The 27,907-nt window shown below is 44.1% G+C and overlaps 1 protein-coding gene across 4 annotated transcripts; it reads right to left on the bottom strand.

The window, feature by feature from the left end:
• Positions 1-138: 138 nt before the first annotated feature.
• On the bottom strand, positions 139-26,509 carry LOC309326436 (interferon-induced very large GTPase 1-like). Of its 4 annotated transcripts, XM_081835137.1 has the most exons (10): positions 26,135-26,509; positions 23,920-24,338; positions 21,597-22,211; positions 20,412-20,556; positions 15,171-15,466; positions 13,174-13,239; positions 12,265-12,336; positions 11,798-11,869; positions 10,602-10,827; positions 139-5,098 (listed from the first exon to the last, which is right to left on the bottom strand). In XM_081835137.1, exons 2-10 carry the CDS (start codon positions 24,218-24,220, stop codon positions 616-618), a joined length of 6,276 nt encoding a protein of 2,091 aa, XP_081691263.1. In that variant the 5' UTR covers positions 24,221-24,338; positions 26,135-26,509; the 3' UTR covers positions 139-615. The 4 variants fall into 4 exon arrangements, with proteins under 4 accessions (XP_081691263.1, XP_081691266.1, XP_081691265.1 ...); XM_081835140.1 differs by lacking the exons at positions 20,412-20,556; positions 21,597-22,211; positions 23,920-24,338 and having other exon boundaries at positions 26,135-26,506; XM_081835139.1 differs by lacking the exons at positions 20,412-20,556; positions 21,597-22,211; positions 23,920-24,338; positions 26,135-26,509 and adding an exon at positions 18,620-18,889.
• Between the last annotated feature and the right edge of the window lie 1,398 nt (positions 26,510-27,907).

Below are 27,907 nucleotides of genomic sequence, written 5' to 3'. Positions count from 1 at the left end.
ATGTCTGAACCCACATGTTTGTCCAGCATGAACCTAAAATAGGAATGTAACTTTTGGCACAGAGTCAGGGTGTTCCCTCATTAAAATGCATTAATACCTTCAACCCTTATACCCAATAAAGAATTTGTCACACCAGGAAAGAGTGAAAGATTGGTTTATTACACTTGGAAAAGAAAGACAAAGAATATATGTGCTGCTTTAGGCTGTGAATTACAAAATATGGGGGCAGCAAATAATCATGGGTACAATCACATACCTGAATGCTATAGAGTAAAAAAGTCTCTCACTGCCCCAAAAGATATATAATTAAACGGTTATAGACAACTAGGAATGTGTATGGCTACTGACTAGGACTACTTTAGCGCAAGGCGTTTACACTTTTACCATAATCTGAAAAATGAAAAGACATCATTGTTTTGCTAATTTCAACATGCAACCTTGTCATATTATGCACAGAGTCACATTATGTTTGGTGGCTGTACATAACGTCTGAGATTTTAATACAAAAATGGCATACATTTAATAAAATTAGATGCAATCTGTGAATGCAAAAACTTGTTTGAAACCACTTTTGTTTCCAGGTCTTTAAGGCAAGCATTCTGATAGTGGTGTTGGTTACAATTTGTATCTATCTTCTAAGGCCTTCAGTGCTTGTTCTTTGGTTATATTTCCCCAGTCCTCTGGCAGATCAGCTGGTTTAGCATTGTACTGTCTGGCAAAGTCATCATTGAACATTTTGAAAATGTACTTCCAGTAATCAGAAGCTTTGATACTGGGATCAGGTTGGATACGCCAGTCTGGATAATACGTACGGTACTCTTTGTATGGATGCCATTCATAATTTGTGTCCTGATTTCGGAACACTTGATTGGTGGACACATTGGTGGAGCACAGAGAACATACCAGCTTTTCTGAATCTGTATATCTGAATCTTCCAAATCCTTGAGGTCGATGGATTGTTGCAAAATGCTCCTGATGAGCGCTCCCTCCAGCTTCACAGGGGGTATAGCAGAAGGGACACTGCTTCCCACAGCCAAACATTTGCTTGAAGATTTCGTCTTGGGGCTTCACAGGCAGTTTGGAGAGTTTGGATTTGATATCCAAGTCTCTAAATCTACTTAATATTTGTTCTTGCAAATTAGGAAGGAAGCTTTCAACAAAAGCAAAAAAGTGGCCAGGATCAAATGCCTGTTTCATGTGTGTCCCCACTAAACTATCCTTAGGAATGACTAACTCCTTCTGCATTTCTTGGGAAAAATCCTCCACAAATTCTGAGATTGTCTCAGCACCTTGATGCCTCAGCTTGTTCAATGTTTTTCCAATTCTGTCTAGTATTGCAGAGAAAATGTTTTCCTCCAGATTCTTCAGATCCTCATTTTCTGTATAGTAATCCACCATTTTTTTCAGTATCCAACTCTTGACAAACTTTTCATAGGTTGTGATGTATTCAACATATTGGTCAAAATCCCATTCATTTAACAGATCCTTCAGGATAGAAAACTGGAAAAAACTCCGAGAGCCAAAGTCAATAGACTGCTCACTGTTGTGAAAGTTGTCCACTATTTCCACCCCAAGTCTATTGTTGACATAATTCACTATAGCAGGATGGAGACACATTTCACAGAAATCTTTAGCTTGGATGTGATGGGCATCTTTTTCCTGATAAAGCTCTCTGAAAATTGCAAAATAGTGGGGTTTCAGTTTTTCCAGGCGCATGTGAGGATCATTTTCCTTAACAAATTCTTTGTGTCTCCTTTGAAATGCATGAGCTGCTTCTCCCAGGATGTGGAGCTTAAGGTCCACTTCAAAGCCAGGGGTTGTATGAAGATTTTGAACATCAGGTTGTTGAAGTGTCTCATTGATCATACACAAAAGGTCAATGCAGTAGGTTTCATCATAATCTCCTTTAGAATTGAGCTTTTCATCAATATATGAAGTGCATTTGCACAACAAAGAGTTAGCAAAATCTTTTATTACATGCATATACTCTATTTGAGAATTAGAAAGAAATATACGTTTCCAAAGTGGTGATTGTACATGGTCATTTTTAATTTCAAAAGTGTCTATTCTGCAATTTAACAATCCTCTTTTTCCTGTTAATTTTTGTGTGTATAGTTTCAAATGAGAGTATGAATTTTTTCTCAGATATGACTCAACTTCTGCATATATGTCACGTTTCTCTAAGGAAATGGGTGGTATTTCCAACAGTGTTTCTCTCCACATTTTTTTAAACTCTCTTTCTAATTCTTTTTCTTTTAATTTCTGCTTTTTGCCTCTGCATTTTTCAAGCAGCCTGTCAACCTTTCCTTCAATTGTTTTCTTGTATTCTGCTTGAAGAGCATCAATTTTGTGTAGACCTTTTCTAATCTGAATGGCATCTCGCAGTTTGTTAGAAGAATAATTTTCAAGTTCACGCTTGAGGCTGTTGGCACTCCTGACAAAATCTTCCTTGTACTTTTCTACCAGATGCAGATTTGCTGCTTCGCTCCCGAAGTATTTATTCAAACTCTCCAAAATCTGCTCTTCTCCACATGATAGTTTCTTTTGAAGTTCACATTTCAAATGACTGAAAGCAATTTTATCAGGTGACACATTCTGAATCAGAGTTTCCTGCTCAGATACCCAGAGGTGCATCTCTCTGCGGAAATCCCTGTCCCATTCAGAATATTTAATGGAGAGGTTGTTGTATGCTTCAGCTATGAGACTATTTTGGAAGCTAAAGATGAAGTTCTCATGTTTTACAGCATTCCACAGGCTCTTCACCCATTCAATGAAGTCAAGAATATTCTTGGAAGGCCTGTCACATGCATGGTCTCTTATGAATTTGAAAAGGCACTTCTTTAAATCAAAGACCTTTTCGCTATACCCCCTGTTGACTGGGGCCATTGGTGGGACTCCATGCCAAAGACCAGGGATGTACCAATTATTCGTTTCTGGGTTATACTCCATGATGTCTGAGAACTTGATATCCCTCCCAATATTTTCCATTTTTGCTGCAGCCTGGGTCATTTCATTCAGCTGTTCCAAAAGGTGCTTCCTGTCCCTCATGTTTTGGTCATGTGCAGAAACATCATTGACGTTTTGATGAACAAACTGGCAGCTGGGGCTTTGCCCAATCTCTTCCATTCTGAGGAAGGCATGGGTCACAATTTGCAGGATGTCCTTCATTTCGGTGGCATTTTCCATGGCCATGTTTACGATGGTGATGTCGCTCAGCCCAATGACTAGAGTGGCCAACTCGTTGTCATGCTGATAGCTGTCTTCCAGTTTGGCCAGTTCAGGGGCTTTCAAGCCCTCTGTGTCTATCACTAGGATGAAGTCACAGCCAAGATCCTGAGCCAAATTCTCTGAGACGTTAAGAAGCGTCATGAAGGCACCTCGTGTGCACCTCCCACTGCTGACAGCAAACTGCAGGCCAAACATGGTGTTCAGAAGGGTCGATTTCCCAGTGCTCTGCACCCCCAGAACGGTTATCACCTTAATTTTGGATTGTCCTCTTAGTTTCTTATGAAGCTCGGTAAGAACATCACTTATCCACTGCAGGGGGATGTTGGATGCATCTCCATCCATCAGTTCAAGAGGAAACCCTTCTAGCATTAGGTCAGCTGCAATGCTTGGGAAATGAACAAACTGCCTTCTGTGTTTTGCTATTTTGCCCTCAATAACCATGGAGTATTCTGCCTCATAAAACTGCCCCAGCTCACGCATGAAGTGCTCAACTCCCAAGGAAGAGGAAGATATCTGTCGGTCAATTTCTGCAGTCTGCTGGACATCATCTCCTGAAATTTTGTATTTCTCTTTGTACTCAGCCCTTAACTTGGAAAGGTTCTCTCTAGCAATATGATCCAGGTTGAACTTCATCCATTTTAAGAAGTAGTGCTTCTCTGCAGACTTCAAATGACTGATGGCATCAACAAATTTCATCAAGCCAGTGGTGAGTTCACATTGACTCTGCTGTTTACGCAGTTCCAGCCATTTGCCCTTCAGTTCAGACCTGTATTTTTCTGAAGGTTTGTCCCCCTGTCTTTTCATTCTGCACAGTTCTTTCTCCACTTTGGCCAGGTTTTTCCAGAGATCGCCCTGGAGTCTCAGCATTTCTTGCTTGTACCTTACTACATCTTTTATGTCTGCGGTGATTCCTTCAGCACATTGGAGGGCATTCTGACATTCTTGGCCATCCACGTCTGCCTGAATCGAAAGTTCACATGTCACAGCACACATCCCTTGTACACTCATACATGTTGGATCAGAATTAAGTATTCCTCTCACAGTTGACCGTAACTTTCTCACAAACTCTGCCTTGTTTCTCTTTGCAGATTGCACTAGTATGTTTGAATTACAGAGGTTAAGTATTGGAGCCAATTTATCTAAAACACCCAAAGCTTCGTGGCATTTGTTGCTGTCACGTTCCAGGATGAAATAGAACTGAGTTGATGTTCCCTTCAGCGAGGACAAGAGGTCATGTTGTCTTTCATCAATGGCTTCAGCAAATATGAACACAGCAGAGGAGACCTGCGTTAAAAAGCTAAACTGCACCCAGTGTGATTCAATGTCTCCACGAAGATTTGCAACTGCAATTGGCTCTGGAAAGAGATCTGAGCTTTTCTGCCCGCCTGGGAAATACCAGGCAATCTCCACAAGCCCACCAGCAATTTCTCGTGGGATGTCTCCGCACTCCATATCTCGGTGGAAGAAGAAATCATGGTGCTGTTGGGCAGGGCTGAGGAACTCACTGAGCAGTTTGGACTTGGAGAAGCTCAAGCTTCCCATCCTCACAAAGGAAATGGTCGGCATGGATGTCAACACCAGGCTCTCCTCCCTGAAGCCTCTACTTTCAGCCAAGGAATGGGGCCTCCATATTTTCACGATGTCCCTCATGGCCCAGAGCATCAGGGTGCATTTGGGAGTCTCCAAGGGAGGGAGGAGCAAAGGCAGAGCAAACTGACACATGGACATTTTGCAGAAGATCTCCTGTTGGAGGAAACTGTCAGAGCAAAGCAGAACAGCACAAAGGACATCAAGGGGGTTGACAGAATGACTCTCACCCATTTCAAGAGTAAAGAAAATGTCCTTATCAATCCTCTCATTCCCCTCATTTCTTCTAAATACTTGATGTGATGGGATAGTGAGCTGCTTGTGCGTAAAAGCTTGATCCCTCTGGGGTTTGGCTGGTCATCCAAACCGATGCACTAACGGAGCCCCCAAAGCATGACTCCGTCAGTCGCTGGTAGAATCTGACAGTGGGCGTCTACGGAATTTACGCCAACATAAAAGCTCTTTGACAGACATGCGCTTTCGAGACTCTCTGCGTGACAGTTTCCGGCGAAGGGTGGGCGTTCCCAACGGGGGTCCCGTTACCTCTCCACTACTCTCACTGGAAGCATCCCAGAGCCTCCCCTCCGCTGTGACTCCTGCACTCCCCCTGCTGGTTCCCTCTTCTACTGCAGATTCTCTCCTATTCTCCTGTAGCCTGTCCACCACCTGTCTCTCCGATGGCAGTTCCCTGACATCCACCTCCCCCCCAGGGCCCCCTTCACCCCCTCCCGCCTCCTCTCCCACTGGCGGTGAGGGCGGAAAGCCCCTGAAGGAACTCTCCTCGTCGTCCGAGGATTCTAACACTTCCAGCCACGGCGTACCGTCTCTCTCCCCGTCTTCCTCTTCTTCGTCGGAGTCGGCTTCTTCACCCACCCCTGACTCTGGGAACCCTTCAAACTCTCCTTCCTCATCGGTGGTCCCAAAGTGTTCCCTTCTAAATCGAGCCACGGGTTGCGGTTTTCTTGGGAAACGCTGATGAAATGTTTCTATTAAAACCTCGTCATTGACTACCTCTGCTGGTACCCAAGTGTTTTCCGACTCTGCTTCCCCCTCCCATTCTACCAGATATTCCACCTGATTCCCCTTCCACCTGGAATCAATGATTCCTGCCACGTTCATGTCGCGCTCTCTCTCTTCTATCACGGGCGTTTGGGTGGCCTCTCTCTCACGCTCCCCCCACTCGCGTCCCTCTCGGTACGGCGACAGTAATGACCTGTGAAATACTGGGTGTAATTTCATGTGACTGGGCAGCCTGAGTTTGAATGCCACTGGGTTGACCTGCTGTATGACCTCAAAGGGTCCCAATCTTTTGGGCCTCAATTTCTTACTCCCGCCCTTGAACGGTAGCCCTTGGGTGGACAACCACACCCGGTCCCCCACCCTTATAGTTTCACCTTCCCTCCTATTTCTGTCTGCTTGCTTCTTATATTCTTCCTTGGCTTTCTCTAAGTTAAGTTGAAGCTGACGGTGGATCGCCTCCATCTCTTCAAAAAAATATTCCGCCGCCGGCACGCTCCACCTCTCCCCTCCCTCTCCTGGGAATGCCCGGGGGTGACACCCATAATTTGCCAGGAAGGGACTCATCCCTGTGGACACGTTCTCCGCGTTGTTGTAGGCAAATTCTGCTAGAGGTAACTTATCCACCCAATCATTTTCTCTGTCTTTTACATAACACCTCAGGTATTGTTGTAAAACCCCATTTGCCCTTTCCGCTTGCCCATTGGTTTCTGGGTGCCGGGCAGTTGAGAAATTGAGTTCTACGTGCAGTAAGCTCATAAGTTTCCTCCAGAACCTGGAAGTAAATTGTTTCCCTCTGTCGCTGACCACCCTCAAGGGGGCGCCATGCAACTTGAAAATATGTTCTACAAACAACTTGGCGGTTTCCTCCGCTGTGACTGCATGTGAACAAGCTATAAAATGACACATCTTGGTTAATTGATCTACCACCACCATGACAGCTGTTTTGCCTTTGGATTTTGGCAGGTCCGTCATAAAATCTATGGATACTGCCTCCCATGGCCTTTCGGGCGTGGGTAAGGGTTGTAATAGCCCCGCTGGCGCCACCCTCTCTCCTTTCGCTCGCTGGCACCTGTCGCAACCCCTGACATATTCCCGTACGTCCTCCCTCACCTTGGGCCACCAAAACTCCCTGGTAACCAACCACATGGTTTTGTGCTGTCCAAAATGTCCCGCTGTGGGGCTGTCATGCAACTGCTTGAGTACTCTGCCCCTCAGTTCCCCGTCGGGTATGTACAGTGCCCCTTTGTAATACAACGCCCCGTTCTTTTCTTCGAACCCCCCTGTGTTCTCCTCTGTCCTCCGGAGCTCTCTGAGTTTCTCTTGGGCGTATTCATCGTTCTCCGTACCCTCTATCAGTTCCCTCTGCCCCACCAATGCCGCCCCACACACCCAGCGGTCTTCAGGGATTACATGCCTTGCCTCAGGCGCTCCCTCCCCCTCTAAGTACTCAGGTTTCCTGGAAAGAGCGTCCGCCCTCACGTTCTCGGAGCCGGGCACGTAACGAATCTCAAAGTGGAATTTGGAGAACTCCTGGGCCCATCTCACTTGTCTCTGGTTCAGCACTCGGGCTGTTCTCCAGTATTCCAGATTTTTGTGGTCAGTTCGGACTTGAACCTTGTGCTGCGCCCCAATCAGCAAGTGCCGCCATTTCCGGAATGCTTCATGAATGGCGAGCAGTTCTCGGTCGTACACTGTGTAGTTCCTCTCTGATTTGTTCAACTTCCGCGAGAAGAATGCACACGGTCTCCATTCAGACGTATCTTTTCCCGGCTGGAGAAGAATGGCCCCCACCGCTCGGTCTGACGCATCAGTCTCCACTCTCATTGGTTGTTGTAGATCCACGTGCAAGAGTTGCTCTTCCGACGCAAACGCCTGCTTTAAGCGTTCGAACGCTTGTTGCGCTTCTCCCGTCCAAACAAATTTCTTTTTGCTACTAAGACAATCCGTGATGGGCGCTGTTAAATGGGCAAAGTTTTTGATGAACTTCCTATAGAAGTTTCCGAAGCCCAGGAACCTTTGCACGTCCTTCTTGGTCTTTGGTGTTTTCCATTCCAGTACCGCTTGAACCTTGCTGGGATCCATGGCCAATCCCTTGTCAGACAACCGGTACCCCAGGAATTCCACCTCCTTGGTATGAAACTGACACTTCTCCAGTTTCACCCACAGCCGGTTTTCTCGCAGCTTGCTCAGTACCTCTCTTACATCTCGCACATGCTGCTCCTCATTGTCTGAGTACACCAGAACGTCATCTAAGAACGCTACGCAGTTCTTGTAGAGCAGTGGCCCCAGGACGTGATTCATGAATGATTGAAAACAGGCGGAGCCCCCTTGTAATCCGAAAGGCATAACGGTGTACTCAAAGGCCCCCAAGGGGGTGAACATAGTGGTCTTCCACTCATCCCCCTTTCTCACACGTATCAAGTTATATGCCCCCCTAAGGTCCAGCTTGGTAAAAATTTTCCCTTTTCTCACCCGTGTTAGAATGTCATCAATTCTGGGCATAGGGAAAGTCACTGGTTCTGACACTGCATTTAGGGCCCTGAAATCACATACAAGCCTGGGCTTGCCAGTGTTTTTTTTGTCCACAAAGAACACTGGGCTGCCCCCCACCGCTCGTGACTCTCTGATGAAACCTCGCTTGAGATTCTTGTCAATGAACTCCCTTAACTCCTGCATCTCACTGTCTGACATTGCATACAGCTTGCCCACTGGCAATTGTGCTCCTGGGAGTAAGGTAATTTGACAATCAAAGGGTCTGTGCGGGGGCAGTTTATCTGCTTCTTTTTCGCTGAATACGTCAAGCAAGTCAGCGTATTGTGGTGGCACCCTCCCTTTGTCCATCACTTCCATCCCTGCTAGAGTGCCCCTGGCGCCTGCCTGAGCCTCTCCCTCCTTGCAGTGTTCTAGGCAATGTGCTGATCCAAAGGAAACCACTCTCTGATGCCAGCCTACTAGCGGATCGTGTAGCGCCAGCCAGCTCATACCCAAGATAATAGGAGCTCCTCCCAAGGTGGCTACGTTAAACGCTATCAGTTCGGTGTGTCGTGCCACCCTCATTATCATTGGTACAGTCTGTTGGCTCACTTCTCCTCCCAACAGCTCCCTCCCATCAATCGTGGTAACCTGCAAAGGCTTACTCAATGGGATAGTCTGTATTTGGTGTGCAGCTGCAAACTCTTTGCTCATGAAATTACATGAGCTACCTGAATCCAATAGCGCCTTTATCTTCAGTGGGTGTCCGTTTGCCAGTTCCAGCAACACCTCTATCACAAGCGCTGGTCTTGGAGGTTCTGGCATGGGCACATTCATTACTCCCTGGCCTGGCTGCTGTGCCCTGATGTTGGCAACCAGGCGTTGGCTTTTACTGGCTCCGTGATTTCTTCTTCCTCCTTCCCCCCAACAGTTCCCGCCATCCCTTGCCATTCCTTCCTTTGCGGACAGACTCTGGCAAAGTGACCCGGCTGTTGGCAGAGATAGCATCTCTTGCCGCTCTTTCCCTCCTTCTTCCGCCCTTCACTGGTGTTTGAAACTGCGCGCGCGCGCGCTGTTCCAAGTTCCATCGGCTCTGCTGGCGGGAAAGGCTGCTCCGGAATCTCTGGAATGCGGAAGTCCTTCCAACGTTCCCCCTTTCCTTCCCGCTTTTCCATAGCTCTAGCTTCCTGGCGTGCCCCAATGGACAGCGCTGATTTAGTCAGCTGATCCATAGACTCCGCCCTAGGCGCCCGGGAAAGTTCATCTTTCACTGCCGGAGAGAGACCTTCTTCAAACAGCATTTGAATAGGTTCACTAGCAAGGTCCCACCCAAGTCTATGAATCAGCATGGTGAACTCAGTCCAGTACTCACGTACAGATCGGCTCCCCTGTTTACACGCCATTAACTGCCTGCGCACCACTCCCTGCTCGATCTCGCTGGAAAACATCAAGTCCATGGCGCGGAAAAACTTCATTGTGTCCTTTAAGATTTCATTATTGGCTGCCATCAGGGGCCGAACCCAGTCCCTCGCCCCTCCCTCTAGATGGCCAATCACGTACGCCACTCTAGAGTTCTCGTCGGGGAAGTCATCAAACAGTAGATTGAGAGCATATTGCATCTCTGTCCTAAAGGCTTGATAGTTCCGGGGATCCCCCCCAAATTTCTGCACCAGTCCAGGCACCCGTCTGGCAAGTGGGGTGGTCTTCCCCTTATCTGCATCTTGAGCCCTCCTCTCCTCGAGCCTCGCCGTTTGCAGTGCCAGCTGGACCTCCAACGCCCTGTACCTTTGTTCCAGGCTTGGATCTGCGCCAGCTCCCGCTCCTGCTCCTCCGGTTCCGGATGGTTCGCTCATGATGCCTTCTGCTTGCACAAGCTGCTTTCAAAGACTGTCAGATTGCTGTGATGGGATAGTGAGCTGCTTGTGCGTAAAAGCTTGATCCCTCTGGGGTTTGGCTGGTCATCCAAACCGATGCACTAACGGAGCCCCCAAAGCATGACTCCGTCAGTCGCTGGTAGAATCTGACAGTGGGCGTCTACGGAATTTACGCCAACATAAAAGCTCTTTGACAGACATGCGCTTTCGAGACTCTCTGCGTGACAGTTTCCGGCGAAGGGTGGGCGTTCCCAACGGGGGTCCCGTTACCTCTCCACTACTCTCACTGGAAGCATCCCAGAGCCTCCCCTCCGCTGTGACTCCTGCACTCCCCCTGCTGGTTCCCTCTTCTACTGCAGATTCTCTCCTATTCTCCTGTAGCCTGTCCACCACCTGTCTCTCCGATGGCAGTTCCCTGACACTTGATCATCAGAAACAACTTCTTCGAAGCTGGTGCTCCTAGCTGTCACATTCAGAGCCAATATCTTCCTCAGAAAATGCCAAGGCAAATCTTCCCAGGTTTGAGGTGTGAATTCCTTCAAGCTCCCCGATCTGATTTTCAGGACTTTTTGGAGGGAGAGCGCCTTGCTTTTATGCTTTTCTAGCTTTAATTTGCACAGAATATCCATAACTGCTTTTCTTCTCTCTGTAGAAAATGAGAAATGTATTTAGTAATATATTAAAATTTATAACAACATACCATAATAACAAACAAAAAGTTGCCCTCTCACCCCCATTTAAAAGGCCATGGATTGTTTAATCAGTGAAAGGCCTGAGAAGGAAAAAAAATGTTTTTGCCCGGAGCCTAAAGATATGTAACAAAGTCACCAGGCAAGCCTCCCTAGGAAGAGAATTCCACAAGGGGGGAGCCATAGCAGAAAAGGCCCGTTCTCGTGTTGCCTCCCTCCAGATCTCTCATGGAGGAGGCACAAGAGGATGATTGCAGGATCTTGGTCGCTTTGTATGGGGAGAGGTATTGTGGTTCCAGGATGGTCCTACTTGGTGGTTTCATGTAGATGTTAAACAGCAAAGGAGATAAAATTGAACCCTGAGGAACTCCACATTGATGGTTCCATGGAGCTGAAGAGCAACCCCTATCATCACCGCAAAGCAGTGCCACCCACTCCTAGCTTGGACAGCCACTCCGGAAAGATACTATGGTAGATGGTATTGAAAGATTGAGAAGAATTTACAAGAACACATTTTCCCTCTCTCTCTCCTGAGAGGTCATCATACAGGACAGGCATCGCCAAACTAAGGTCCCCCTCGCGACCTCCTCGCCCACCTGCGAGCATGCCACCTGGGCAACCCGGGCCTCTAACCGCCCGCCTCCCCGCCCACGAGGCTGGCAGTGCATAGTCAGCGGCGCCCCTGCCTGCCTGGGCACCCGCTGGATGGCTAAATGTATGTGATTTATTTTACCCTATTTTTTGCGGGAGAATGTTTGTTTAAAAGTGGCTGAGGGTAGAAGTAAATATAATGAAGTTTTAATGTGGTTGGAGCAATCACCATTCTACTTAATTCTGCTACGAAAGCATAAGATCTCTCTTCCAAAACTCACTCTCCAACATACTCTGCATTCCCTTTCCACTGTGATGACGATTAGGAGGGATTACCTATGGTGGGGTGTTGATTCTCTTCCTCTGATTCTTCCTGAACATCATCTTCTTTCTCTTGACTTCGACAACCTAGAGACAGAAGTTCACATTAGGACAACTATCTAAACCTGCCTTCCCCAATGTGGCAACCTATTTATATATTTCCTGTGAAACATCTCAAAGTGGTTTAACAACAAAAGCTACATTCTGGGATAAAAATCACCACTTAAAAGTCATGTTCCTATTAAGGGACCAACAATAGGATAGACCTTGCTGCAGGCTTGACCAATATTCATAACAGCACCTGAGACCACACAGCAGCAGCGAGGAGGAGGAAAGGTACACTAGTAAATTCTGTACTTCAGGAGCTCCTCAGCTACCCATGTACTTCTCCAGCAGATCATATCAGTGCTCCTGCTCTGGAAAAAAATATCCCTGAACTGCAACCCCTCACTTTCATTACACCATTGATTAGGTGGGATTACCTATTCCAAGATCCATCTTCTCTTCTTCTGGGTGTTTCTGAATTTCACCTTCCTCTTCACCGACTGAGCAACCTAGAAACAAACAAGTTGAAATAGCAAAATCGGGTAAACATTCTGAACATTTGCTATTGTACAATGAGTAAGCCTTATCATTAGTGTCATACCTTGGGTTACAGACGCTTCAAGGTTGCGCGCTTATGGACCCACCAAAACTTGGAAGTACCGGAATGGGTTACTTCTGGGTTTTGGTGGTTGCGCATGCGCAGAAGCGCCGAATCGCGACCCATGCGTGCGTAGACGCGCCGCTGCGGGTTGCGAATGTGCATCCCGCATGGATCACGTTCACAACCCAAGCGTCCACTGTATTTTCAAAGAAGACTGTTGTGTCATTGTTGTTTTTAAGAGGGAACAAAAAGGGATTTACCAGGAAGAAATCCAATCTGGACAAGCCAGGCTGGATTGCTTAACTAAAGTGCTTCTCATTAATCCAGTCAACTAGCTTCCTACTCTGCTGCAAGTTTGGATGGGAAAGGAGATTTGAAAGTCATACCCATAGCATACATTTAAAGCCTATCTATACTGCTTTAGCAGCCATGGCTTCCCCCAGAGAACCCTGGGATTTGTATTTTACCCCCTCCTATCACCCTTAATAAACTATAGTTCCCAAGATACTTTGGGGGGAGCCATACACTTTAAATGAATGGTCTGGAGACAGTTATCCAAAATTCATCAGAGGTAGGAGGAATTTTCCTCCCTTCAGCAAAACCCAGTCTGCCCCATCCTGCCTGGCTTGCTCATGGAAAGGCTAAGCAGGAAAGGAGAATTAGACCAGGGGGTCAGCAGGACCTATTTTGAAGAAACCAGTAACAACCAAATGTTTCCACCACCCCCAATCACGAAAGGAGATACCTTTGGGAACTGCTTCTTCTGTCTCTCCCAATACTCTTGGGCTCTTCTCCGCAGGAGGCAAACGCTCTAGGGATAAAAATATAAACTACATTAGTTCCCTTCCAACAGCACAGTTCTATGATTCCTGGTCCAAAAAGCCATGCTGACAAATATTCTAAAGCAAACCACAGCAAGCCACTTGTTGGTATGCCATTAACTGGGGATGTGGATGTAGAACTGCAATGGCCGTCTGAATGCATAAGCTGTCCGTGACAATATGAGACCTGATAAGGTAAAACAGAAAGTCCAAGTCTCCTCTTAGCATCTATTTTAAAGAATACACTAACCACTGCTGTTTCCCAATTTCCCTGTTGCAGCTGGGGTGGTGAGAAAGTCCACCCCCACCCCCCGCCAGTTCATCTGCCTTTGGGACATGTGGTTAAAACAAAAATGTAAAATGAAGACATTACTGATTACTAATATCCATGGGATTCCACTTGCCAAATGATCTCTCTTGTCTAATAGCAAACTCAACTAGTGAATGCAAAGGCTAGGTAGCCCAAACAGGGTTACAAGACAGAGAAATTATTCTGCCTGGGGAGAAACAAAGTAGTTTTTTTAAGAACTAAAGGGGTTACCCTGCTCCAAAACAAAACACAGACCAATGAGCACTGACTACAGAACGTAACAGTTACCAGTAAGTTGAGAGAATACTTTGTGCTTTGCTCACTGAACCACTGAAGAATTGGGGAAAGGAATTACCGTATATACTCGAGTATAAGCAGATTTTTTCAGCACATTTTTTATGCTGAAAAAGCCCCCCTCGGCTTATACTTGAGTGGGGTCCTTTTGGACTGCTCCTTCTTCCTTCTCTGCCTTTGCCACTGGTGGTGGCAGAGGAACGAGCAGCCCGAAAGCAGCCCTGTTGGGCTGCTTGTTATTCCTCCACCGCTGCCACCACACCAGGTTTGTGGTGTGGTGAACTGGCTTATACTCGAGTCAATACATTTCCCCAGTTTTTTGTGCTAAAATTAGGTACCTTGGCTTATATGCGGGTCGGCTTATACTCGAGTACAGTGGTGCCTCGCAAGACAAAATTAATCCGTTCCGCGAGTCTCTTCGTCTAGCGGTTTTTTCGTCTTGCGAAGTAAGCCCATTGACGGATTAGCGGATTAGCGCAATTAGCGGCTTTTAGCAGCTTATCGGCTTAGCGAATAAGCAGATAAGCGGCTTACAAAAGGGGGGGGGGAGGAAAAAAACCCCGCAGGAACTCGCAAGACATTTTCGTCTTGCAAAGCAAGCCCATAGGAAATTCGTTTTGCGAAGCGCCTCCAAAATGGAAAACCCTTTCGTCTAGCGGGTTTTCCGTCTTGCGAGGCATTCGTCTTGCGGGGCACCACTGTATATACGGTACTTAAGAGGTGCTATTCCACAATCTCATAGATCATATTTGAGAAAACACACAGCAAGTCATCTCTCTTCCCTAAGGATCTCAGAAAAGGAAACTGATGAAAAATATTTTGTTCAAAAAGAAGAATGGTTATTAAAATTAAGCGGATACCTCGAACTGGCGAAATTAACAGAAATGGTAGGAAACCAACCAAGTGATAAAATCAGGAGAGAATGGGATGTATTTTCCAAATTATATGAAGAAAATCAGTTCTCAAAATTATAATTGGCTTAGTCTAGACTAAAAATTCCACAGGTAAATAAACAGTATCTCCATTAATGCAAAATGATTACAGACAACTAAAGATATGAGATCATATAAACTGTATAGTGGTCAAAGGAAGTAAACCTTTTCTATTTTCCTTTTGACTTAAAAAAAATAATTCTCTTTTTTTCTTTTCAATATGCATCATTTTCTTAATTTTGTATTTTTCTTCTTATTATTAGTAGCATTTTGGCATTCAGGAACTTGCAGCATTTGTGTAACTATTCTTTGTTTGGCATGTACGTAATATTTATATAATAAATGTAATCAAACATTTTTTTAAAAAAGTTTTATTCAGACTCACCATGTATTGAATTTTGTAGAACCTGATTTGAACCTGGACGTGCAATTTCTAAACATTCCAGGAATTTGCCACAGGCTATTTCTCCCATTTTCTGTACCATTATCAGTAGTTTCCGAATTTTCTTCTTGGAATCCTCCTCAGTTTTGTCTAAGGCCTCATATTCTTCCTCTGTGATAAGGGACTGGGAGAATAACTCGTCTAGAACAAGTTCTAGGTCCTTCTGGAGGATTTCAATTAATTGTTTTCTCGCCTTGCGGATTATCTCACCACCAGAGACCATCACTGAATCCATTGATCTGTGGTAGAATAAATGTATTTTATTGATTAATGGAAAAAGGAAAACAAACATTAGAACTAGTAAGGAACTCTTTTCACTCATGCATGCTGATTAAGGAACAATCCAATGCTCACCGTCTCTGCATAGAATGAAATCTTGTTGCATTCAATGGCTCTTCCTCATAGGCAAGTGGGGCAGGGAAGACAGCAGCCTGATCTGGCATACTGTCTGCCTAGCTGCTAGTGAATCTACGCTCAAGGTTAGGAATGACGCTATAATCATGGGTATCTACTCCATACTAAACCATCTAATCCATTTACAGATAGGTAGCCGTGTTGGTCTGCCATGGTCAAAACAAAATAAAAAAATTCCTTCCAGTAGCACCTTAAAGACCAACTGAGTTAGTTCTAGGTATGAGCTTTCGTGTGCATGCACACTTCTTCAGATACCAATCTGAAGAAGTATCTGAAGAAGTATCTGAAGAAGTGTGCATGCACACGAAAGCTCATACCTAGAACTAACTCAGTTGGTCTTTAAGGTGCTACTGGAAGGAATTTTTTTATTTCATCTAATCCATTTTTAGGTTAATAGTCTATGTTCTTAAGAATGTTGGGTTGGGTACTGACTGTCGCTCATGGAAGGGGGAGCAGGAAGAAACCTAAACATGTACAGCAGAGTTCCCAAAAAATAGACCAGAGGCAATTGTACTTCATCCAGCAGAGCTTTACTGCTACTGAAGGCAAATGAGCATAATGGTCACAAATCCAATACATTCAGGATTGGCACAGTCCATAAAAATCCAGTTGCAGCTGTGATGGAAAAGTTGGTTTTGATGGACAGGATGCATCAACAAGTGTTTCTTTTCTTTTCTTTCCCTGCCAGCAAATGGTTAACGAATGGCAGCCTGTGATTGACTGTGGTTCCAGGAGGGAGAGTTTAAAATTTTGATTTGAGGAGAGAGTTGGTCAAGGTGTTAGGAGTTGAAATAAAAAATTAAGATATTATGTATATAATAAAGGTTCATAAATGTACCAAGCAAACCTGTACATCAATATATAAACCACATGTCTGAAGCAGCACAGGAGAACAGCCATGAAGCCATTTTGATTCCCAGGTGTTTTCTCTGCAAAGTCAAATGGAAAAGCCTCCCCATTGTCTTTTCCTTCACAAATCCTGTCTTAAGGGGTATATCTGTGTATGAATAGGTGAGCCTGTGACTTGGCTCAGGAACTAAGTATTTATCATTACAAAAGACTAGCCAGGCTCCCCAGGATATCCAATCAAGTAAGCATTAACAGGTAACTTGCCAGACAGGAGGTAAACAACCCACTCGGATTATGAGGTAAACAGTCCACTCAGATTTATGCTGTAGCCTGCCCTTTCTGTGATGTAGGTATGATGTGTCTGGGGGGTGATTTTAAGCTACACCCCTTCTGTGATGTATGTATGTGTGATGTTTCTGGGGGTGGTCTTGATCTACAGGGTGGCAATTTCAAAAGTCTTTATAAGGCCTTGTGCACCATTATTCTGGGTTCCTCCTCCTTTCCTGTGGGTGAGGGGAGCACCCTGTTGCAACAGGTCAATAAAGATCAGGCTTCCTAGCTGCTTTGCTTCTCAATATTCTCTGGTTGGCCTCTGTTACTTTCTCCAACCGATGGAGAACCTGCAAAGGACTCTAAAAGGGCTCTTGTATCCCCCATAAGGGAATAAGGGCAGATTGTCGTTTATTACAGAGTTAAGGGAGTAAGAGGGTTGGAATTGAGGGAGACAGGCTAGGAGACCGGTTGAGGTATAAAGAGTGAATAGGAGAAAGCGTTGGTTCTGGAAAATCAACTTCCACTCTGAGTGGATTGTGAAGGACAGAGTGTGGTGTCCTATAGGAGGGACAGACCAGAATTTTACTGGGAGGTAGAGGTTGGGTCAGGAGAAGTAGGAGCTGGAAAGAAACAGCCTACTTGGGACTCAAATCTAGCCTGGAGGGGAGAAATTCTTCTTAGGAAAAGAAGAAACTCCCAAACCCAATGAAGGGAGGGGGTGCGGAGAGCCCTTTGGTCTATTACAGTGGTACCCCAGGTTACATACGCTTCAGGTTACATACGCTTCAGGTTACAGAGTCCACTAACCCAGAAATAGTGCTTCAGGTTAAGAACTTTGCTTCAGGATGAGAACAGAAATCGTGCTCTGGCGGCAGCAAGAGGCCCCATTAGCTAAAGTGGTGCTTCAGGTTAAGAACAGTTTCAGGTTAAGTATGGACCTATGGAACGAATTACCGTATTTTCCGCTCTATAAGACGCACCAGACCACAAGACGCACCTAGTTTTTGGAGGAGGAAAACAAGAAAAAAAATATTCTGAATCTCAGAAGCCAGAACAGCAAGAAAGTGAAAGCAGCAATCCCTCTTGCTGTTCTGGCTTCTGGGATAGCCGCGCAGCCTGCATTCGCTCCATAAGATGCACACACATTTCCCTTTACTTTTTAGGAGGGAAAAAGTGAGTCTTATAGGGCCAAAAATATGGTAAGTACTTAACCTGAGGTACTACTGTACTTAAAGTACCTCAGGAGCAGGAGTGTTAAAGGGGGTGGATAACTGAAAGAAAGTATCACCGTATAAAGGAACCAAACCTATAACGCAAAAACAACCGAGGATGAATTAAAGTGAAATCGCACTGTATTCTTGAAGTAACCTAAGTTTAATCCATTTGTGTTATATACTATCTTGCCTTAAATAAATCTTTTATTGTTTATTTAAAGAAAATCTGTCTGAGACTCCAAGTTACTAGTTACCCCTTCACAAAGATCCTCCACAGGATACTCTGGGCTAGAATTTTATGAGGGAGGGGGGGAAAAAACCTTTGGGTAAAGGGTTTTTCAGTGAGGTGGGGGCAATTCATCTGAATGAGAGTGGACCCAGTGGCATGAGGGGGAAAAGTGGCGACACACTTGATATAAAACTTAGAAACTTATAATAAGACTTAACCTTAACACTAAGCATACTGAACAGAATATGAGAACAAAGAAAGAGAAAATAAGAGTGAGAGCCAGGCTCCTCCTGGCCTTACTATTATAGTCAGCTCAACCTTGACAGAAACATAACAGAATGGGTTTAAACCAGCTGTCTACAGCTTCCCAGCAGAAATAACCAAAACATCAGAAACCTTCCTGTTTTTCTCACATAGAAATAAACCTTCTAGAACACTCCTGAACTAATCAGAATAGGAAAGATCTCTACACATCAGGTCAATACTTTCTGTACTAAGAAATGAAGACTGACACAGCGGAAAATGGCAGTAAAGGAGGGTCTAAGGCGTTCCTTTCTGCCTTGGGTCCCGGCTTACCTCACTGCAGTGGGCAGCCATTTTCTCCCAACCTTAGCAGGAGTCAAAATGTTTTTTAACTCCCCACCCTCTTCCCCAGTGAAAATAAATTGAAAATAAAATTTTATTGTTTCTTTTATTTCCTTTATTTATTTTATTTATGACTCTGACCTGTATGCCACACTGTCTCTTATTTATAAAAATATTTATATTAATCAGGCCTTTGGCTGATTAATATTCTACAGCCTTTTAAATGTGTCTGTGGGAAGGGGAGTGTTATTGTTTTGCTGTTTTGTTTTACTTGTTTTTATCCTGTATTTTATTCTGCGAACCGCCCTGGGATGTTATAATGAAGGGTGGTATATAAATCCAATAAAAAATAAATATATTTATATATTGCTGTAATGTAATTCCCTGGGGAGGTCACTTTGGTGCTGCTAACACACAGTTGGGCTTCACCCCCAGAGGTGCACTCCATTGTCTTTTGAGACAGATGAATGCCAACAATATCACAACAGTTTACAAAAAAACATAAGAAACATAAATTAAACATTATTATAAATCAATATGAATATTTCCTGTGGACATGCCATGGACCACCTAAATGAAGGTTGTGAACCACTGCTGATCGATCCACAGACCAGAGTTTGGGAACCCCTGATATAGGAGCAATCCTAAGATCTCTGGTCCAAATCTAGTCATATATCGAGAATGTTTGCTGCCATGTACACAGCTACAGTTAACTTCATTAGGGGAAGAATGACTACCTGAGGTTAAAGATCCACTGAACTATGAACCCATCAGCCTAACCTACTTTACAGGGTGGTTGTGAGCCTAGCCCCCCCCCCCCATCCTAAATTCACTTTGGAATGAGTTGCTTCCTTCTGTCTCCCTCCCCGATACATTAAGGAAGACATTCTTGGATTTTGCTAGCCTCCTATTTTATCTGCACCTTCTAAGCAAGTAAGAGAAGTTCACTACACACTCAGCCTCAAGGGGAGAAAACAAGAGACTCTTGATTACTCTTGAGACTGATTTCAAAGTGGATCCTACACCAAGTCTCTGCTTAGTCACTTCCCCTTAACCAAGAGCCACCTTAAGAGGATCCTGAATCTTTTCAGACCAGAAAAATAACAGAAAAGAAGGAGAGACAGGCAAAGTCATCACCCCAATTGGGAGAGGATGCTGACGTACAGGTGACACACACATCAGAGCCTCCAAAAAGGAAAGTTCAGGTACTCATATGTAGGAGTAAGAGATCTTTCAAGAGCAACACTGAAGTGATTGAATAATTCAGCCCTAGAGAACAGAATTCTAAAATAAAGTGCCAACTTTTTAATCAGCCCTGTTCCTAGCCCTTTATTAGCAGACTAATTTGCAAAAAAAAAACCCAAAGAAACAAACAAACCAAGCCAGTGGTCCAGCTTGCCCTCAATGCCAGAAAGGTTTGACGGTGCCCGTTTCTGCAGATCAAGTGGCTGTTTAATGCCCTTGCGATTATTATTTTTTCTAATAAATTGACAACCTTAATGGAGACAGAACCAAAAAAAGAGGGAAGATAACAGCAGTTCTCTAGAGGACCCATAAATCACCCAATAATGTTGTTTTTACAAATCAAAATCTTGATGATAATTTAAGTATAGACGTTACCCTTTGATGGTTGTTTCATTAGGAACATTCTCCATCAGACTCCCTTTTGTCTTCTGGGAATAGGATTTCTTTTCAACTGGGGTTAATTCAGGTGTTGATTTCATGAGCTGCATCCTGGCTAGATCCTCTGAGGTTTGGAAGAAGGCTGTGCCAAGAAATCAAGAAAACACCAATAAACATCTTCAGTAACCCTGTATAAATAGATATCTGCCTAAGATGAATGTGTAGAGGGAGTCAGGATCAGGCCCACGGACCCTGGCCGCAACCTTATATTCATGCACTTACAAGCTGTTAAGTGCCTAGATAAAAACTAGAAAATGAGAATTGGCACTATGCATACATATTTTCTTTTTTAAAAAATGAACGCACAGAAATCAAGGTCTTCACGGTCATCTGCACAAGGCTTATGAGCCAAAATGTGGTTTATCTATACCTGAGTAATGTCAAGGAAAAAATAAAATTAATACCAAGTTTTTGCATCAAGAGCCAAGATTCTGCAGCCAGTAGATGTGCTGCAGATTAAACATCCATGTGTATATAATTATTTTGCTTCTAAGAAGTATATAGGGACGCGGGTGGCGCTGTGGGTTAAACCACAGAGCCTAGGACTTGCCGATCAGAAGGTCGGTGGTTCAAATCCCCACAATGGGGTGAGCTCCCGTTACTTGGTCCCTGCTCCTGCCAACCTAGCAGTTCGAAAGCACCTCAAAGTGCAAGTAGATAAATAGGTACTGCTCCAGCGGGAAGGTAAACGGCGTTTCCGTGCGCTGCTCTGGTTTGCCAGAAGTGGTTTAGTCATGCTGGCCCCATGACCCAGAAGCTGTACGCCGGCTCCCTTGGCCAATAAAGCGAGATGAGTGCCGCAACCCCAGAGTTGGCCACGACTGGACCTAATGGTCAGGGGTCCTTTTACCTTTAAGAAGTATATATTTGGCTGTATGATTGTTACTCCCCAGATTTCTGTGCCCAAAACACCACTACTAAAGTGGTTTACAGCAAGGAAACGAAAGCTGCACACAAAATATATGCTACACTGGAGTCAGATTTAGATATCCAGTTGTTTTAAGTGACTTTCTTAAAAATTCACTTTTGCTATGGGAAGTCTTTGATTTATTACAACTGGGGCTTTGGCCTACTGAGCAACAACTCATCCCATCCAGAGTTTCCTTTATTGTGGATACAAACCTCCTTTTGAGTTCTCAGATCTCTCCCTTCTCATGGGAGACCCGCTTGTCCTTTTTCTCTTGGAGCAATCCACTTGTTGGGCTCCCTCTTCTTCTCCTTTTGATGCAGAGATGCCAGGAATTTCCACCCCACTTCCTGTTCCTTCGGATTTGCCACAGTTCCCATCGCTGGTTCCACTTCCTTTGCTGGAAGACGGAGGGGCACTTGGGCTCTCAGCCCCACTTCCTACCCGCGGAGATGCAGAGCTCTCTAGATCCTCATCTCTATCTCTGTTCTCTGTGGACATGGCAGCAGCAGTGGGGTTCTCAGCTACATCTGGGGCATCTGGAGTCTTGACTTCTCTTTCTTTGCTGGAGAGCAGGAGACTGGCATCTGGGTCCTCAGTGCAGCCTGCATTCCCTGGAAGCATAACAGCATCATCTGGGCTCTGAGATCCACTTCCTGCCTCTGAGGATACAGGAAAACGTATAGTCTCAACCTCTCCTATGCCCTCTCGGGACTGGGGAGCATCCTGGTTTCCAGATCTGGCCAGATCCATGCTCTTGGATCCACTTCTTTCCCCTGAAAATTCAACAGAGTCTGGGACCTGAAGGTCATTCCTGAGATTCAAGTGATCTGAAAGCATCAGATTTAAAAAACAAACAAATAAGTAAACGAAAAGGTCAAATGGGGGGGGGGGGCTCAATACTTTGTCATTACAAATTCAATTTCCTTCCTTTTCCAATTAACTGAGAGTGATGCCCAATGACTCCTGTTGAAGAAGGGTGGATAAAAACCAATGATTTTTTTAAAAAATATTTTTTTAAAAAAATAATAATCAGATTTTTAAAATTTAAATTTGATTTTTAAAATAAAATGCTTTTGGAGGAAAAATCTTTCTAAAGATAGTTTCCTGTTTAAGTTGCATTATAGTCCAAAGGCTATTCATCAGGAAATAAAGATTTATTTTAAGTTTTTCATGTGTGCTAAGACTCAGTCTGGACGCAGGTGGCGCTGTGGGTTAAAGCCTCAGCGCCTAGGACTTGCCGATCGAAAGGTCGGTGGTTCGAATCCCTGCGGCGGGGTGCGCTCCCGCTGCTCGGTCCCAGCGCCTGCCAACCTAGCAGTTCGAAAGCACCTCCGGGGGCAAGTAGATAAATAGGGACCGCTTACCAGCGGGAAGGTAAACGGCGTTTCCGTGTGCGGCTCTGGCTCGCCAGAGCAGCGATGTCACGCTGGCCACGTGACCCGGAAGTGTCTCCGGACAGCGCTGGCCCCTGGCCTCTTGAGTGAGATGGGCGCACAACCCCAGAGTCTGTCAAGACTGGCCCATACGGGCAGGGGTACCTTTACCTTTACCTTTTAAGACTCAGTCTAAGTTGTTTTTTAAAAAGTTGTTTAACCACATCAGTTAACGGATACATATGATATAATGTTATTGTTTTAGTTAAATAAATTTTTAAAAATTGTTACTAAGGAAATGATTATTTTTCTCTTTTCAATAACGTACAGCAGAAAAGTTGTCCAAACATAAACAGTTAACTTATTAAACCTCAAAATAATTTTGTAATTGTCTGTCCATGTATTTCTAATAGTATAACCAAATAAGTTATTTTTGATATAACTGTAAAAACTACTCTGAAAATTTATTATTCCAAAAATGAAACCTTCATCTGGTTGTAAACATTAAGATTAAACTAAGAAGAATGAGTCTTTCTGTAAAAAAAGAAAAAAGATTTAAATCAAGTCTTACTGACTAGTGATTTAAATCGATTTGATTTAAATCAAATCCTCCCTGTGTTGAAGCAAAATCAAAAGCATCTGAGAGGTCCTAGAGAACTATCAGGCTTGCCCTCCCCTTACCTTTTTCCCAGCACAGGTCAGCCAGCAGAGAAACTCATTGCCATAACTGAGCTTGAAAACCAAGCCAAACCACACAGAGTTATCCTGGCAACCTTCCAAATCCCTGACCTGGGGTGAGAGGAAGGACAGTTTTCTTGCATTGCCAAAGGCTCTCAATCCCCCTGTATTGTTTCTTAATGGCCCTAGCTTGGCCAGGTCGTTTTGCATAAATTAGTTCAGGAATTCCTCTGCAACTTGTATTTCTCCCTTCCCAAATAATCAAAATCCTACCATATATTAATTTCTAGGGTGTGGGCGAGGTCCCCCAAACTTATAATCATGTAAACGAAAGTTCACAAAAGCAGCACGAACAGCTTTGGATGAAATTCAAGGCGCAAGAGGACTTCAAGACATAGAGAGAGAATTTGGTGCTGCTGCAGGTGAGAAGTTAACCCTTAGGAAAAACAGAAAGCACCTCCAGGTTTTAAAAAGTGTTACTCACCATCTTCTACATATTCAGAAATGGGCTGAAGGCTTGGGAAGGCTTGCCTCAGGTTTTCCAGGCAGTCCAAGAATAGTTCCTGAGTTGATTCTTTTTTCCCCAGCACTAACTCGATCAGGCATTCCACAAATGCTTGTGGATCCTTTATTTCACTCAGGGAGAAGAACTCCCCCTGTGTGAGGAGCAGGTGGGAATCTGCTATATCCAAGATCAGCTCTGAGTCGATTAGAAGAAGATCTTCTGCTAATTTCCTTCTAGCCCTCCATATAATTTCGGATGGGTTTTTCCCAGAAAATGCCATGGCTTCCAGACAGGTAGCCCTAAAATTGTTGAAGAATGAACACACACTGTCTTTGTAGAAACAGCATTGCTCTCGAAGGATTTGGAGTAATTGATCCAGCAAATGTCCAACAGCAAATCTGTAATTCAACAGAGAAAGCACCTGTATGATATCGAGCGACAGAATCATCTGGCCACAATTTTTGTCCATGATATGATTATTTTCCACCTAGTCATTTTGACACCCTATTTGCAAAATGTAACAGTTCCAAAATACAGACGTGCTTTCACTTTCGCAAGACTGAATACGCTGCCTTTGGCTGTACCAGAGGGTCGATTTCAAACAATTCCACTGGGAAAATGGTTATGTGCCTGGGGAGATGGCAGTATTGAGTCAGTGGCTCATGTGCTTCTGGCTTGCCCTCTTTATAAAGATTTGAGTTTATTATTACCCCTCTGTTATTGTCTGTGCTGGGCTGCTCAACCATTGCTACTGTGTCCTTCCTTGAGCAGATCAAGATGATCAGGTGACAGCGAAAACTGCAAGGTTTTTAGCGGGGGCAATTAGAATAAGATCTATTATTAGATTACTGATGTAAACCTCCAAAATGTATTTTCTATAGTTAACTCTAAACCTGTATCTTCAGTACATTTTATTTCATTGCTATGGCTAGTGGCTGAGGCAAATAAAGACTTTTCTTCTTCTTCTGATCCAGCAAATGCTAATTGAACTATTTTCCCATCCTGAGCATTTATTTATTCAAGATGGGGCCTGCCACTAGCAGGATATAAGAAATCTGACTGAATGAGCATTCACTTTCAATAGATTAAGTGGATATCCTCACAAATGAGTGGTTTGCCTACCCTGTTGTTACTGTCTAGCAGTATAGATTAGCTGCAACAAAGGCTACAAATAGCGCAATTAGGTTAAAATTACCACCTTCCTTTCTGATGGGGGTTCTGTGCCTTTAGAAGCTAAATCATGGGTAGAAATTCAACAGGTTCTGCTCTTTCAGCACAGCATTGAGAAGCTGCATGTGTTGGTATCTGCCTGTTAGGCAGTTATTCAAGGCTTAGAGATTGTATGCAAGCTTTGGGGGGGGGGGCAATCGCCAATATTTATAATATATTTAAAATATTATGCCAATCCTGAAATATAATAATTTATTTTAAAAACAATTCCAAATATAAAGCTTATCTACAGCTTTAAGATTGCTTTTAAAGGAGCAGAAAATCTAAAGTTTTCCATAAAAATGTTCAAACTTCAAAGGAAGCCCTACTACAGTGCAAAAATGAATCCAACCGTAATTTGGCAAGGGGGGTTGACAATAAAAACCTACTGAAAATGTATATGTTTAGGGAAGCTTTTAATATTTAATAGACTATTGTATTTTAATATTCTGTTGAAAGCTGCCCAGAGTGACTGGGAAAACCCAGCCAGATGGGCGGGGTAGAAATAATAAATTATATTATTATTATTTACACATAACTGTTGTACAAAAACTTGGGAGCACCAAAACACAACGCTCTGATGAACATTAACTATTCGTGTTCTCAAGTTTGTTGTGCTAATTTAGGATCGCACTGATATATGTTTGTTAAATTTACACCCCCTTCTTTCCTCCAAAATTTCATTGATTTTCTTGCATCTCGAGGAGCAAGGCTTCTCGTTTATCAGAGTATTTAATGCTACCGGTAACTTGTATTTTTGCAATTGCTACTTGTTTTAGCTTTCGAATTGGCTTTTATCTGAGAGCTGACTTTGTACCTCTGAATTAATAGCCGTGAAAGACTCCATTAGTTATTCTGCTTTCACACAAGCATACACAAAATCCACCTATGTTTTTCTGTTTATTGCAAGCAGAGGTTAAGGAATATGGTCAGTAAAAATTATAGCTGACAACCTAAATCATCAAAATTAAATGCATATACTTACGTGAGATGTAAAGCGCAGAGCCTACGTGCGTTCCCTGAGAGTTAAGTTTCTACTGTATGCTTTGCGCTTTCGCTTCTCCTGTAAACGACCCCACCTCTAGAGAACAGAAGAAACGAAACTGAAGGTAGAAAAAAAAGAAACACATTTAACTGTTTCTATGACTAGATAGGCTGGGAGGAGCTGGGAGGAGATTGTGCTATTGCCTCTGACTGATTGCTTTGTCATTGTTACTTATTAGTTCATACCGTTGTTTATACACATTATATCCAATTGTTTTAAGTTGCTTTAAATTTCATCTTCTGTAAGTTGCTATATCTTGTTTTATTTTCTATCTACAAATTCCACAATCTTTCATAATACCAATGAACTTGTAGCCCAATAAACTGAGTGATTTGTTTCAGTCAAAATCCATTTCTGTGGTCTTACTGGTTCCACTTGCTTCCTTCTGAGCAAATTAGAACCTTGAATGAAGGTTAATGCATTGGCCAGGATTTGGCACGATATGCACCGACCTTCATTGGATCGCCAAATAAACAATGGCCACCTGTCAATCAAATCCACTTGGATCACCGGTGCTTAAAATGCCACCATTTCCAGCCTTCTTTGTCTCTCTTGACCCCCCTCAGACTACAACTGCTGCCCGAAATCAACAGCACCAGAGGCCACAACTGCTTTTTGCTGTGTTAACTTGTGCATGGACAATTAGACCAATGTTCTGGTACAGGGTTTTATTTCCATTATGCTCTGCATATTAAATTATCATTTGGGATAAGCTGCTTAATTGGATTTTTGAGCTGTGCCGAACTCTGGACGCACTCAAGGGGTGTTTTCTCCCCCATCTCCATCGCTCAGTGCTTGGGATAGCGAGTGGGTGGGTAGATTGAAGTAGGCAAGCAGGAGATTTGGGATTCATCTGGATGCTTCCCTGCTCCAGAGGAAACCCATTTAATGATTTAATTTACAAAAATTGCGAATGCCTAAATGCTTTACCGTGTGTGTTTAATTCTAGAATGCTCCCCAGTAACTCTCACGTGATTAAAATAAATAAAAAAATTAAAAAGTCCAGTTAAAGGTAAAGGGACCCCTGACCATTAGGTCCAGTCGTGGACGACTCTGGGGTTGCGGTGCTCATCTTGCTTTACCTGGCCTTGGGAGCTGGCGTACAGCTTCCAGGTCATGTGGCCAGCATAACTAAGCTGCTTCTGGCGAACCAGAGCAGCGCACGGAAACGCCATTTACCTTCCCGCTGGAGCGGTACATATGTACTTGCATTGCGTGCTTTCGAACTGCTAGGTTGGCAGGAGCTGGGACCGAACAACCGGAGCTCACCCTGTTGCGGGGATTCGAACCGCCGACCTTCTGATTGGCAAGCCCTAGGCTCTGTGGTTTAATCCACAGCACCACCCACGTCCCTAGAGACCAACTAAGTTTGTTCTGGGTATAAGCTTTGGTGTGCATGCACACTTCTTCAGATACACTGAAGCACAAGTCACCAGACCCTTCTGCTTCAGACCCTTCAGTGGGAGGGTGGGGTGGGGTATTTCTCGAAGGCTAGTAGGTGATGGGTGATTGACTCAATGGGTATGGTAAACCTGCTGATGACTGTTAACAACTGCAATTAGTCCTACAGGAAAAAGCAGGGGATAGTATGCAGATGACAAAACATAGCTTGAGCATGTGTAATGATTAGTCAACTTTGGTCACATAGTTATTATCACATCTTACTACACTCTCCATTTTGTTTAGTGTGTGACTGCAATGGCTGCATCTCCA

The sequence above is a fragment of the Podarcis erhardii genome (assembly GCF_964252035.2).
Source record: "Podarcis erhardii genome assembly, chromosome: 13".
NCBI lineage: Eukaryota > Metazoa > Chordata > Lepidosauria > Squamata > Lacertidae > Podarcis > Podarcis erhardii.
Note: the sequence above shows the minus strand (reverse complement) of the source record. Positions and strands in the feature narration are given on the sequence as shown.